At 41.2% G+C, this 11,820-nt stretch overlaps 1 protein-coding gene across 1 annotated transcript in view; it reads right to left on the bottom strand.

Moving 5' to 3' along the window:
* Positions 1–956: 956 nt before the first annotated feature.
* The window catches only part of LOC140482645 (immunoglobulin superfamily member 3-like), a 62,793-nt gene continuing 51,929 nt past the window's right edge, over positions 957–11,820 (bottom strand). The window contains exons 5-7 of the mRNA XM_072580150.1: positions 3,538–3,882; positions 1,335–1,679; positions 957–967 (exon numbers count right to left, since the gene is read on the bottom strand). Coding sequence (XP_072436251.1) covers positions 957–967; positions 1,335–1,679; positions 3,538–3,882 — 701 coding nt within the window. The remainder of the gene's footprint in view (positions 968–1,334; positions 1,680–3,537; positions 3,883–11,820) is intronic.

Raw genomic sequence — 11,820 nt, 5'->3', positions numbered from 1 at the left:
TTTTTCATATGGTTTTTTTTCAGCTGAAATTAGGGGTCGACGATTACAGGAGAATTGCATTCAAGGGGATGAAATTCATGTTTGCTCCGAGTCAAAAATGGACACACTAGAGCCAGATCTCTTTATAAAGTAATACACAATAAAAAGAAAAGGAACTATGGCTATTATCAAATATTTATCGACAAAATAACTGTCTCCATTCTGCCTGCTACAGTAGAATGGCACTGTCATACCAAATCTCAGTTCCAAGTACCATAAAGTGCATGTGGGTCTACACATACCATATATACCCAAGTAATAGTTGGATTATTTTGTCTACTTTTAAGTTAAATTTAGGGGGTCGACTATTACAGGGATACCCCATTTGAGGAGCAAAATTAAATTCAAAATGGATAAAGAAAAAAAACACAAGAATTACAATAATTCTGAAAATCTGGATCAGAATATGAATGAAGGCTGGTGCATTGGAGAACCTGAAACAGAGTGGTACAGCTAGCTGACTGGAATGCCAGAGTGGAGCGCAATGGACAGTCACACTGACTCATAACTGTTGGTCTATTAACTGTGAAGAACCAGGGTTGAATTTGACATGAGATATATGGAAAATTCCAGACCTTTAGACAAAAAATTGGGGGACAACTTTTTCATGAGATCGACTTATACTCAGATATATACAGTGTATCATCATTGTTCCTTCAGTGTCATTGGGTCAAACATCCCAACACCAAGGGGACCACAGCAGCTCAGGAAGGCAGTTCACCATCACCTGCTCAAATCATACAAACTAGGACCTGGAGTAGGCCATTCAGCCCATTGTTCCTGCACCACCTTTTAGTACATTCATGGCTGACCATCCAACTCATTTCCTTGCTTCCTCATTCTCCCCTTACTCTTTGAACCCTTTAGCCATGAGAACTATATCTAACTCTCCCTTGAAGACATTCAATGTTTTGGCATCAGCTGCTTCCTGTAACAGAGCAGACACTTCTTCTCAAGGGCTATTCACAATGGACAAGTACCAGCCCTTGGCCACATCCCAAGAATGAATGAAACAAAACCAGACAGAGACAGGAGAATGTTAAATCCAACACTGAGAACAAACAAGATGGAGAAGCAAAAAGAGAGAGAGACAGAAAAAGAGTTTGAGATTGAGGAACTGGTCCAAGAGGAGAAACAGTTTATTCTATCTGTGAGTAAAAACCGAGAATTGTTCCATGTTTATATCGAGCTCTCTGCTTTATCTTTACCAGAGGAATTTAACACATTCTCCACTCCAATAAATCCATGTGGAAATGGTTACAGTAACAGATTATTCTAAGGTAAACAAGACTTACCTGTTACAGTCAGCTGGGTTCCATTCCCACTGATGTCTCCCCACACTTTACAGTAATACACCCCAGTGTCACTGGGCTGCACGTTTGTGATGGTCAGAATGAAGCTGTTATTGGAGGGTTCTCTAAAAGACTGGAATTGCTCAGTAAATCCTGGGCTCCATTGTGTGACGTTCCTCATGTCATGTGTTAAAACCCACTCCACCTTATTTCCTGGTTTCTCACGGTCCCAATGAACATTGGTGTGTGTCACTGCGGCATTCCTCACGGTGCACTGTAACCGGCCAGTGTGACCCTCGGTGATACGTTCCAGGCTCAGAGACTGGAGGAGGACCGGGACATTTGCATCTTTAAGAGAAAATTTATGACTAAATTAAAGCTCATCTGAACGTTCTGAAGAACTCTAATTTAGAGTTAATGAGAGAGGACAGATGGTAAGAGTATCAGAGTGAACCAGTGGGGTTAATTATTCAAACTAACCATGACATTATAGACCATAAGGTCATGGATATAGGAGCAGAATGAGGCCATTTGGCCCATCAGGTCTGCTCTGCCATTCGAGCATGGATGATATGTTTCAATCCCATTCTCCTGCTCTCTCCCCATAGCCCTTGATCCATTTGCTCATAAGAACCTATCTATCCCTGTCTTAAATATACTCAATGACTTGGCTTCTACAGCAATGAGAATTGAGCAATGAGTTCAGACCACTTTTTATCTGAAGAAATTCCTCTTCATCTCAGCTGTAATTGATTGTCCCTTCACTGTAAGGCTGTGCCCTGGATCTGACTCTCTCCAACAAACATCTTCTCCACATTCACTCTATCCAGGCCCCTGAGTATTCTGTGATGAGACAAACCGTATTCACTGCTCATAATGTGGTCTCCTCTTCATTTGGGAAATGAAAGGGAGACTGTGTGACTGATTCGCAGAACACCTCCATTCTGTCTGCAAAAAAAGGCCCTAAGCTCCCAGCTGCTAGCCACTCCAACACACCATCGTGTTCCCTGGCCAACACCTCTGTCTCAGTTTTACTGCAGTGCTCTCATGAAGCTCAGAGCAAGCTGGAACAACAGCACCTCATTTTCTACTTGGTTACCTTGCAGCCTTCTGGAATCAATATCGAGTAAAATAATTTTAGAGACTGAGCACCTTTCCCCATGCTTTCCCCCTCCCCCACACACCAGGCCTTATCATTATTCAGGCAGCTACCATACTCTACCCATTGTCAGCCACTAACTGTCCCCATCAGCAGCTGCTCATTCCTCCAGACTGGCCATTACACACTCCTTTGTCCATCCAACAGTTTTTCTCTCACACTGGGCTCTATCTCCATCTATTTTTTACACTCACCCTCCTCCCCACCCCATCTTCTCTATAAAAATCTTCATTTTCCCTCATTGCCATCAGTTCAATACAAGGGTCATTGGACCCACAACATTAATTCTAATTTCTCTCCACAGATGCTGACACTTTCCAGTGATTTCTGTTTTTATCCACAGAAGTGGAATCAGAAACGGTCTGTGAGAGTTATTGTTTGAAAGAAAAAGTATTCGTAAAGAGATACCAAGAGATATTCATAAAGAGTCCCAAATACCAAGCGCTGAGCAATAGGCAGTGGTCCATCAGGTGGTCACTTCATCTGAGAACCAGAATAAAACTTTTCAAACTAGCTCATGAAATTCTAATAGCAGGTCATTTATGGAATAGCAACACACAGTCTAAAATATTAAAACATTTTTATTGGTCAGGATTACGCAGAGATGTTAAATTTTACCAGACAGGCTGGTCCATGTCTGGACTTGGGGGAATCTCCAACTCTCAATTAAAGCTTCACCTTTAATTCCGATCGCAGCTTTTGAAGAACCGTTTAGCAGAGTCTTAATAGATTGTGTAGGAACCCGACCACAGCCCACGAATGGCAATCAATGGGTCACTGCAGTGGTTCAAGAAGGCAGCTCAGCACCACCTTCTCAAGGGCAATTAAGGATGGGCAATAAAGGCTGGCCCAGCCAGTGACACCCACATCTCACAAAATAATTAAATAAATTGCTGAACCTGAGCTCAGCTTCCTCCCCACAGTGAATCCATCCCTGCAATCACTTTCCATTACCTCCCCAATCTTCTTGATTACAAACTGATCTCCAATTCATTCATTGGGTAGAAGGTTATTGCTGGAGGAGATTGTCATGTAAACTATACTTACTGGTGATATTGAGCTGGCTTCCTCTCCCATAGATCCTTCCCCAGACTGAGCAATAATAAACTCCATTGTCACTGGGCTGCACGTTAGTGATGGTCAGAATGAAGCTGTTACTGGAGGGGTCTCTGGAATGCTGGAATCGCTCAGTGAATCCTGGGCTCCATTCTGTGGAGCCACTTTCTGGATGTGTTAAAACCCACTCCATAATTTTTTTTGCAGAGTGTCGGTACCAGTGAACATCGGTGTGTGTCACTGTGGCGTTCCTCATGGTGCACTGGAATCGGGCAGTGTGGTCCTGGGTGACATGTTCTAGGCTTGGAGACTGGAGAAGGACTGGACCAGTGATACCTTTAAAGAAACAGATAAGAATCAGTTTATTCTCTGTACTGCTGTATTGAAAGGATCTGGCAGAGTGGTAGGAATTTTGAGTTGAACAGAGAGAACACATTATTACACTGAACAATTGAGATGCATCTGTGATTGATTTAGATGGAAAAAATCCATCAACATAAACAGAAGTAATTAAATAAACAGCATGTTGAATAATATTTCCCAACTCTTGTCAGAATCTGATCAACAATTTAGATGCGCCATTTTTTTCTGCAGCAGATTCACTTCCATCGAGAAGGACAAGGAATACCACCCCCTGCAAGTTCGTCTCCAAATCACTCATCATCCTATCTTGGAATATATCATTGTTTCTTTGTAGTCAGCCCCTGTTTGGGGCTGTTAACATGCTTCAACCAGGGAGACCTGGCTGACAGATAAAAACAGGAGTGTCTGCTTGTTATGTACCAGGCTAGATAACCCACTGGCAATATGACTTGATGAACTTCTTCCCATTTCTCATCTACCTGAATATGTGATGGTCTCCATATCCTCATTAAGACATCATTTTTATGATAATAACATTCAGGGATACATTCAGATTCTTTTTCTGCATAGTCATGATTTGGAGATGCCAGTGTTAGACTGGGTGTACAAAGTTAAAAATCACACAACACCAGGTTATAGTCCAACAGGTTTGATTGGAAGCACTAGCTTTTGGAGCGCTGCTCCTTCATCAGGTGGTTGTGGAGGACACTATTGTAAGGCACAGAATTTATAGCAAAACTTTACAGTGTGATGTAACTGAAATTATACATTGAAAAATATCTTGTTAGACAGGGAACACATGGGGCTAACACCTTCAACATATTATCTGGCTGACACCAATTGTTACAGTTTACCTGAGAATGTAACTTTAAAAAAAAGTTGCGTTGTACCTATGAAAGAAGTGAAACTATCACGGTATTCTAACAGATGAAAGACTCAACAAACAATCAAGGTATTTTTCAATGTATAATTTCAGTTACATATACGTTCATACTGTGAACTTCTGCCCTAAATTCCGTGTCTTACAATTGTGTCCTCCACAACCACCTGATGAAGGAGCGGCGCTCTGAAAACTAGTGCTTCCAATTATACCTGTTGGACTATAACCTGGTGTTGTGTGATTTTTAACTTTTTCCTGCATATGCCTTTTGACCCAATTGCTCTATATTTTCATCTTTCTGCAGTAACTCAGTTCATTTATCTGAGCTAAAGATGTCTGCTCAATCATCTATCTGCTCTCAGTTTGTGCCAACCAACTGATGACACAGGGTCTCTGCTTATTCCAATTCAACTTTCTTATTAGTACTCTTTGATCTCACTGTTTCAACTAGTGACTTTGTAGCCTCATTGCCACACAGTCAGGAAAAGTCCCAGGATATGTGTCCTGCAATAGTTCAATTGCCTGAGTTTCCACTGGCTGTTCAATCACCGTAGGTAGCACTCTGACCTGTGAACCAGCTATATCATTAGCAAGGACAAATTGTATTCCTAGAGCTGAGAGTTTGTCCAGTCCTCCTACCAAGATGTTTCTATTCTTCACTGGACACTCTAAGCTCACTTTACATAATTGAGAACTCCTTGTCTTACCTTGAATTCCTGGTATTAGTACCTTTTCTGGCAATAGCCCTTCAGAAGTACATATATCCTCATCTTTCAGCATCACAGATTGAGACGATCCTTTGTCTCTTAATATCCTAACCTCTTTACCTGCTGCTCCTGGCCTATTCAAGTAAACTTTACCTTTGCAGCTATATGGTTTCAGAAGATCTGTCATTTCCTCCTTAGCCAACCTCTGACCAACTTGTACATTCTGGTGCAGCTTCCAAGCCTCCACTGTGCTTTCCATGACCACTCCAACAAAAGTCACTGGCTTATCCTGTTTTCCTATATCTGGCTTCCCAGTCCTTTTCCTAACCCACCACAACTGTGATTTCATGTGGCTTACTTTATTGCAATGAAAATATGAAAGCTTTTTAACTTCCCTTTCACCTTCAAGGATTCCTTTTTCACCCATGGCAAGTTATCCTTATGATCATCACCAAGATCTACCTTTCCGTCTCCATGTGAGGAATTTTCTTTTCCCCAATTTCCATCCCCCATGGACTGAAATTGATTTTGGAAGCTAAACTTTGATTTATGAACCAACTCATAACCATCAGTCATTCCAGCTGCTAATTTTGCTGTTTTAACTTTCTGCTCTTCCACATGAGTTCTCACTAATTCAGGAGGTGAATTTTTAAATAGTAATCTCTCTAAAGGAGTCATAGTTTTGCTTTGTTTTTACTGACTGTATCCAACTATCAAAATTCCTTTGTTTGTAGGTTTGACTCCAAGGATGCTGTCTGACCTGCAGTGCTTTTCCACCACCACTCTCATCTCGGCTCTGATCTCTAGCATCTGCAGTCCTCACTTTCACCAAGTTGGCTTCAGGCACCAGCTCATCTGCACTTAAGATGGTTTTCTTCACCTCCTCTTATGCCCCAGATTACTCCTCTGATAGTGATGCAAATACCTCACTAGCTCTACTTACAAGTTTTGTTTGGATCAATAAAACCTACATTGTCACGGGCTATCGCATTTGTTTAGCCACCTTTTCAAATGAGATGGGAAAGGCTTCCACATCCTTCTCGTCAAATTTGGGCAATGCCTGAATATATTTAAACAGTTTTTCACCAGGCCTTTAGCTACCATGGGTTTGCTCATCCTCACTCTCTTCCTCACTCAGCTTACCTTCAGCCTACAGCTCCATCCTTTTCAGTTGACTTTCCAGGCTAAGTGCCAATTTCTGAAGTTCAAGCTCCCTCTCTTTCTTCCTTTACTCTCTTCTTTCTCTCTCTTTCTCTCACTCTTTCTTGCTCTTCTCTATCTCTTTTTTGCTCCTTTTCTCTCTCTTTTTCTTTTTCTTCTATTAAAGCCATTCATTCGTTCTTCCTTTCCTCTGCTTTTAATCGTAATACAAACTGTTTCATTTTCAATTAAATATTAGCCATCTCTAAAGATTCTAATGACATTTCCAGCAAATGTAAATGCTGAGTTATTGCTGCAATTTTCTCTCCTTCCCTCATGGAAGGAGGCAGCTCCAACCCCAGCTTGTCTGATAATTCCAGCAGCTTGGCCTTAACCACCTCTTGTAAAACCCCAAAGTCACTTCTTCCACCCACAGAAAACGCTTGGTGACCGAAAGAGCCATTGCTCTCCCAAGCACTGTTTAAATCAACTGAATTCAACACCCAGAACAAAAGACACTAACACTGAACACTTTGAGTCCAACAACCTGAATCCCAAATTGGAGTGAAAGAACAAATCCTGCAAACAGCTCCCAATCTGCTATGGACCAGTCCAGAACCCCTCAAAACATTTTCAGAAAGTCTCCCAGACCTTAACTTTGCTTGCTGTTTTAGTGGGTGCAACATGAATAATCCAGGACGGATACTGTTAGTCAAACCACATCATTTTAAACAAGCCAGAATTTATTTACAAGATTACTGAATGAAACACAAGCAAAAGAGAACAGGATATGGATGTAGGTTTGCTTGCTGAGCTGGAACGTTCATTTTCAGATGTTTCATCATCATAATAGGTAACATCTTCATCTGGAGCTTCACTGGTGATGTTACCTAGTATGATGACGAAACATCTGAAAATGAACCTTACAGCTCAGCGAGCAAACCTACATCCAGAACCTCAACCTGAGCTATAAATCTTCTCAAAACTCACTAAGAACAGAATATAGATGAACTTAACCTATCTGAAAACCCAATAAATTATCCCAACTTAATGAAGCTGTTCAAAGTACTTGCAACAATCCCCATAAACTCCTCTTGGCACAGAAGGTAAAATCAAACAAAGGGTCTTACTGAAGAGAAGTCAGAGAGAGGATCAGCATGGACCTGCTTCTTTGGATCCAGCTGGTTTTACAACTGCCTGACTGCTTTCAGTGAATAGCCAGACTGCCAAAACCAAACCAAACCAGAGCGAGCTAATCTGGGAGAACTGGCCTCTCCCTTTTCATTGTACCAGTGTTTATGTTTTAAAACGTAAAAGCCTTTTGACTGAGGCAGTATCTGTGAGCTACAATCAAACTGGCCCTAAAACCCATCCAAGCCCAGACTTTTCGGAGTCTGTGTCATTACTATGTCTCTGAAAAAAACATCCAAGGACAACAAAACCTTGTTAAAGGAGCAGCATCATCACATGATCACTCTGGGAGCTGGTTCTGAGGGAGATGGATCAGTGTCAAGGACTCTGCATATATCAGTAAAGGGTGACTTGGTGACGAGATACCAGCTTTTGTGGAGTTACTTCATCCATCATGGTCACTGGGTCAAAATCCTGGCATTCCTTCCCTCAGGGCATTATGGATCTACCTACAGCATATGGACTGTAGCAGTTCAAGAAGGCAACTCACCCACAAGTAATAGCAACAATAATATTAATAATAATATTAATGGTGATAATAGTAATGATAATTATGATGATGATGCTATAGACAGAACATTTAGAAATGACTCATTTGACTCAGCAGAGTCAATATGGTGTCATTAAGGATAAATAATGCCAGACAAATGTATTGGAATGTTTTGATGAGGTAAGAAGCAGGATAGATAAAGGGGATCCAGTCAATAATGTATTTGAATTTAAATAAGTGCTTTTGATAAGGTACCACACATTAAGCTACTTAATACAATGAGAGTCCTTAATGTTGCAGGTAGTAAGGACAGAGGATTTACTGACTAACCAATGGCAGGGAGTTGGGCTAATTGTGACATTTTCAGGGTGGCAATTCTTATCTTAAACTGCTTATCCTGAGGTCCCCTATTCTTATCAATTCAAAATTATCACCTTTCATCAGCAGAAACTGTTTTAAATACTTAACACATTTTGGGTGGCACGATAGCTTAGTGGTTCACATTGCCCCTCACAGAGCCAGGGACCCGAGTTCGATCCCTGCCTCAGGCAGCTGCCTGTGTCGAGTTTGCACATTCTCCCCATGTTTGCGTGGGTTTCCTCTGGGTGCATCAGTTTCCTCTCACAATCCAAAGATGTGCAGGTCTGGTGAATTGGCCATGCTAAATTGCCCATAGTGTTAGGTGCATTAGTCAGGGGTAAGCATAGAATAGGGGATTGGGCCTGAGTGGGTTACTCTTTGATGGGTCAGTGTGGACTTGTTGGGTCAAAGGACCTGTTTTCTCACTGTAGGGAATCTAATCTAATCACCCATCTGAACTCTGTGAATTAGAAAAATCAGACTTTCCAAGTAATATGTGCCTCTCTGAAATGAAATACAATCCAATTCCATCAACCTGTAAGCACCCTAATGATTTCAATGTTTACTTTGTCTGCTCATAAGATCTCTCCCAATGCAAACAAATTCCCATTTACACTCCAAGAACTGTTTCTGTCAGATTGATTTATTTTTAAAAAGTCAATCATCACTCCAGAAATATTGTCATTTTAAACTTTAAATCCTCTCATACACACTATGATGAAAACATACATGCCACTAGTTCAGAATCCAAACTCCAAACTAAGTGATATTAAAATTATATAGAAACCATACACCTCTCATCAGTGTTTAGACTCTAATGGGGGGGGGGGGGGGGGGAGTGCATGAGTAATAAAGCCCCAGTTAACCACAAGTCATACTAAATCTATCAAGAATCAACATTGCAGCCATTTTGTTTATTTTCTGTCCTCTAAGCCAAAGTAAACAAAAAGCAGTTTGATTAATGACCTCAAACATGACATTTATTATCAGCAAGACAGATGTTTGAAACAAGCAGAAAATGTGATCAACAACTGCATTTCTATTTGTGGTTAATCCCATTAATCCCATTACATCCCATTAATCTCAAACATGCATTCATTCACAGACAGGGTAACACGGCTCTGCAGGAATATTCCTGCCGTTTGTAGAAAAAAAAACCTGAAAGAAAGACCATCCCAGTGTAGCAAGGACATCACATCAGAAGTTAGAAGTGCTGATATCTCAGAATTTATTCACTTTCATGTGAATTGGGTGAAGTCAATGCTTTTGTTTTGCTACAGAACTTTAAAGAGTGGTTCTTACACATTTCATTACTTATTTTAATGAAAGAGTATACTCCCAGGTCTATCTATTCCTGTGCACCCATTAGAATTGCACTTTTAAATAAAATTGTCTCCACTGCTCTTATTTCTCCTCCCAGTCTGAGTCTCCTCACATTTCTCTGCGTTACATCTGATCTACTATTGGCTGCCCAATCTCCCACAATGGGGCAAGTAAAAGAGAAAGCACATTTCCCACAAAATCCTCCTCCCATTGTCACAAAAGTATTCCCTTTCTTCCCACTGACCACCAACATTGAACCTGAGCTCAGCCTCCTCCCCACAATGAATCCATCCCCAAGATCACGCTCCATCACATCCTCAAGCATTTGATCACAAACCGATCTCCAATTCATTCATTGGGCAAGAGGTTATTGTTGGAGGTGATTGTTACGTAAACTCTACTTACTGTCTACAATGAGCTGGCTTCCTTTCCCATATATCTTTCCCCAGACTGAGCAATAATAGACCCCAGTGTCATTGGGCTGCACGTTTGTGATGGTCAGAATGAAGCTGTTATTGGAGGAGTCTCTGTAAGGCTGGAATCGTGGGCTCCATTGTGTGGAGCCACTTCCTGGATCTGTTAAAACCCACTCCGTAATTTGCTCTGGGGGCAGTCGGTACCAGTGAACATCAGTGTGTGTCACTGCGGCGTTCCTCATGGTGCACTGTGACCAGGCAGTGTGACCCTCGGTTACACATTCCAGGCTCGGAGACTGGAGAACAACTGGACCATTGATACTTTTAAAAAAAAGCAATACTTTTATTCCCACAAAACCAGCTTCCCTGTACTGCCATATTGAAAGGATTTGACAGAGTCGTGGGAGTTTTGAGTTAAACAGAGAGAACAGGAGAGAACACGAAACCATTGAGCTGCAGTTGGGACCGATACAGATCAAATAAAGTCCATCAACAGAAACAGAAATAATTAAATAAACAGAGTGTGAAATAATATTTTTTAATTCTGTTGAAAATTTCTTCGACATTTTGGACATGTCAATATCTTCTGCAGCACGATCAAAACCCACATTCACTTCCATTTGAAAGGGCAAGGGCAGCGGATACATGGGACCACCAACCCCTGCAAGACCAAGCCACTTACCGTTCTGACTTGTAAATATATCACTGTTCATTCAGTGTCGCTGGGTCAAAATGCTGGAATTCTCTCACTAAGGGCATTATGGGTCTACCTGCAGGACATGAACTGCAGCGGTTCAAGGAGACAGCTCACCCACAGCAATAGCAACAATAATAATGATAGTGATAATGGTGATGGTGATAGTATTGGCAGAACATTTAGAAATGTCAAACATGAATCAGCATAGTGCCACAAAGGACAAATAATGCCAGACAAATGTATTGGAACACTTTGATGAGGTAAAAAGCAGGATACATAAAGGTCAATGTCATGCAATTGGATTTGCAAAACACTTTTAATAAGGTACCACCTATCAGGCGACTGAATAAGATGAGAGGCCTTGATTTTGGAGGTAGTATGGACAGAGGATTGGTTAGCAAACATTGACAGGGATTGTGACAAAAGGTGCATTTTCAGGGTAACAACCTGCAATTTGTGAAGTATCACAGGGCTCAGTGCTGGGCCACAATTATTAACAATCAATATTAATGACTAGGTGAGGAAATTGAATCTACTGCAGCAAAGTTTGTGGTTGGCACAAAAATAAATGGGAAGACAAGTGGTGAGAATGACACAAAGTGTCTGCACAGGGCTATAGACAAGTTCAATGAGTGGGCAACATGTTGGCAAATGAAATGTATTGTGGGAAATGCAAGGCCACGCACTTTAACAGGGAGAATACCATT

Source organism: Chiloscyllium punctatum, chromosome 11, assembly GCF_047496795.1.
Source record: "Chiloscyllium punctatum isolate Juve2018m chromosome 11, sChiPun1.3, whole genome shotgun sequence".
Lineage (NCBI taxonomy): Eukaryota > Metazoa > Chordata > Chondrichthyes > Orectolobiformes > Hemiscylliidae > Chiloscyllium > Chiloscyllium punctatum.
Note: the sequence above shows the minus strand (reverse complement) of the source record. Positions and strands in the feature narration are given on the sequence as shown.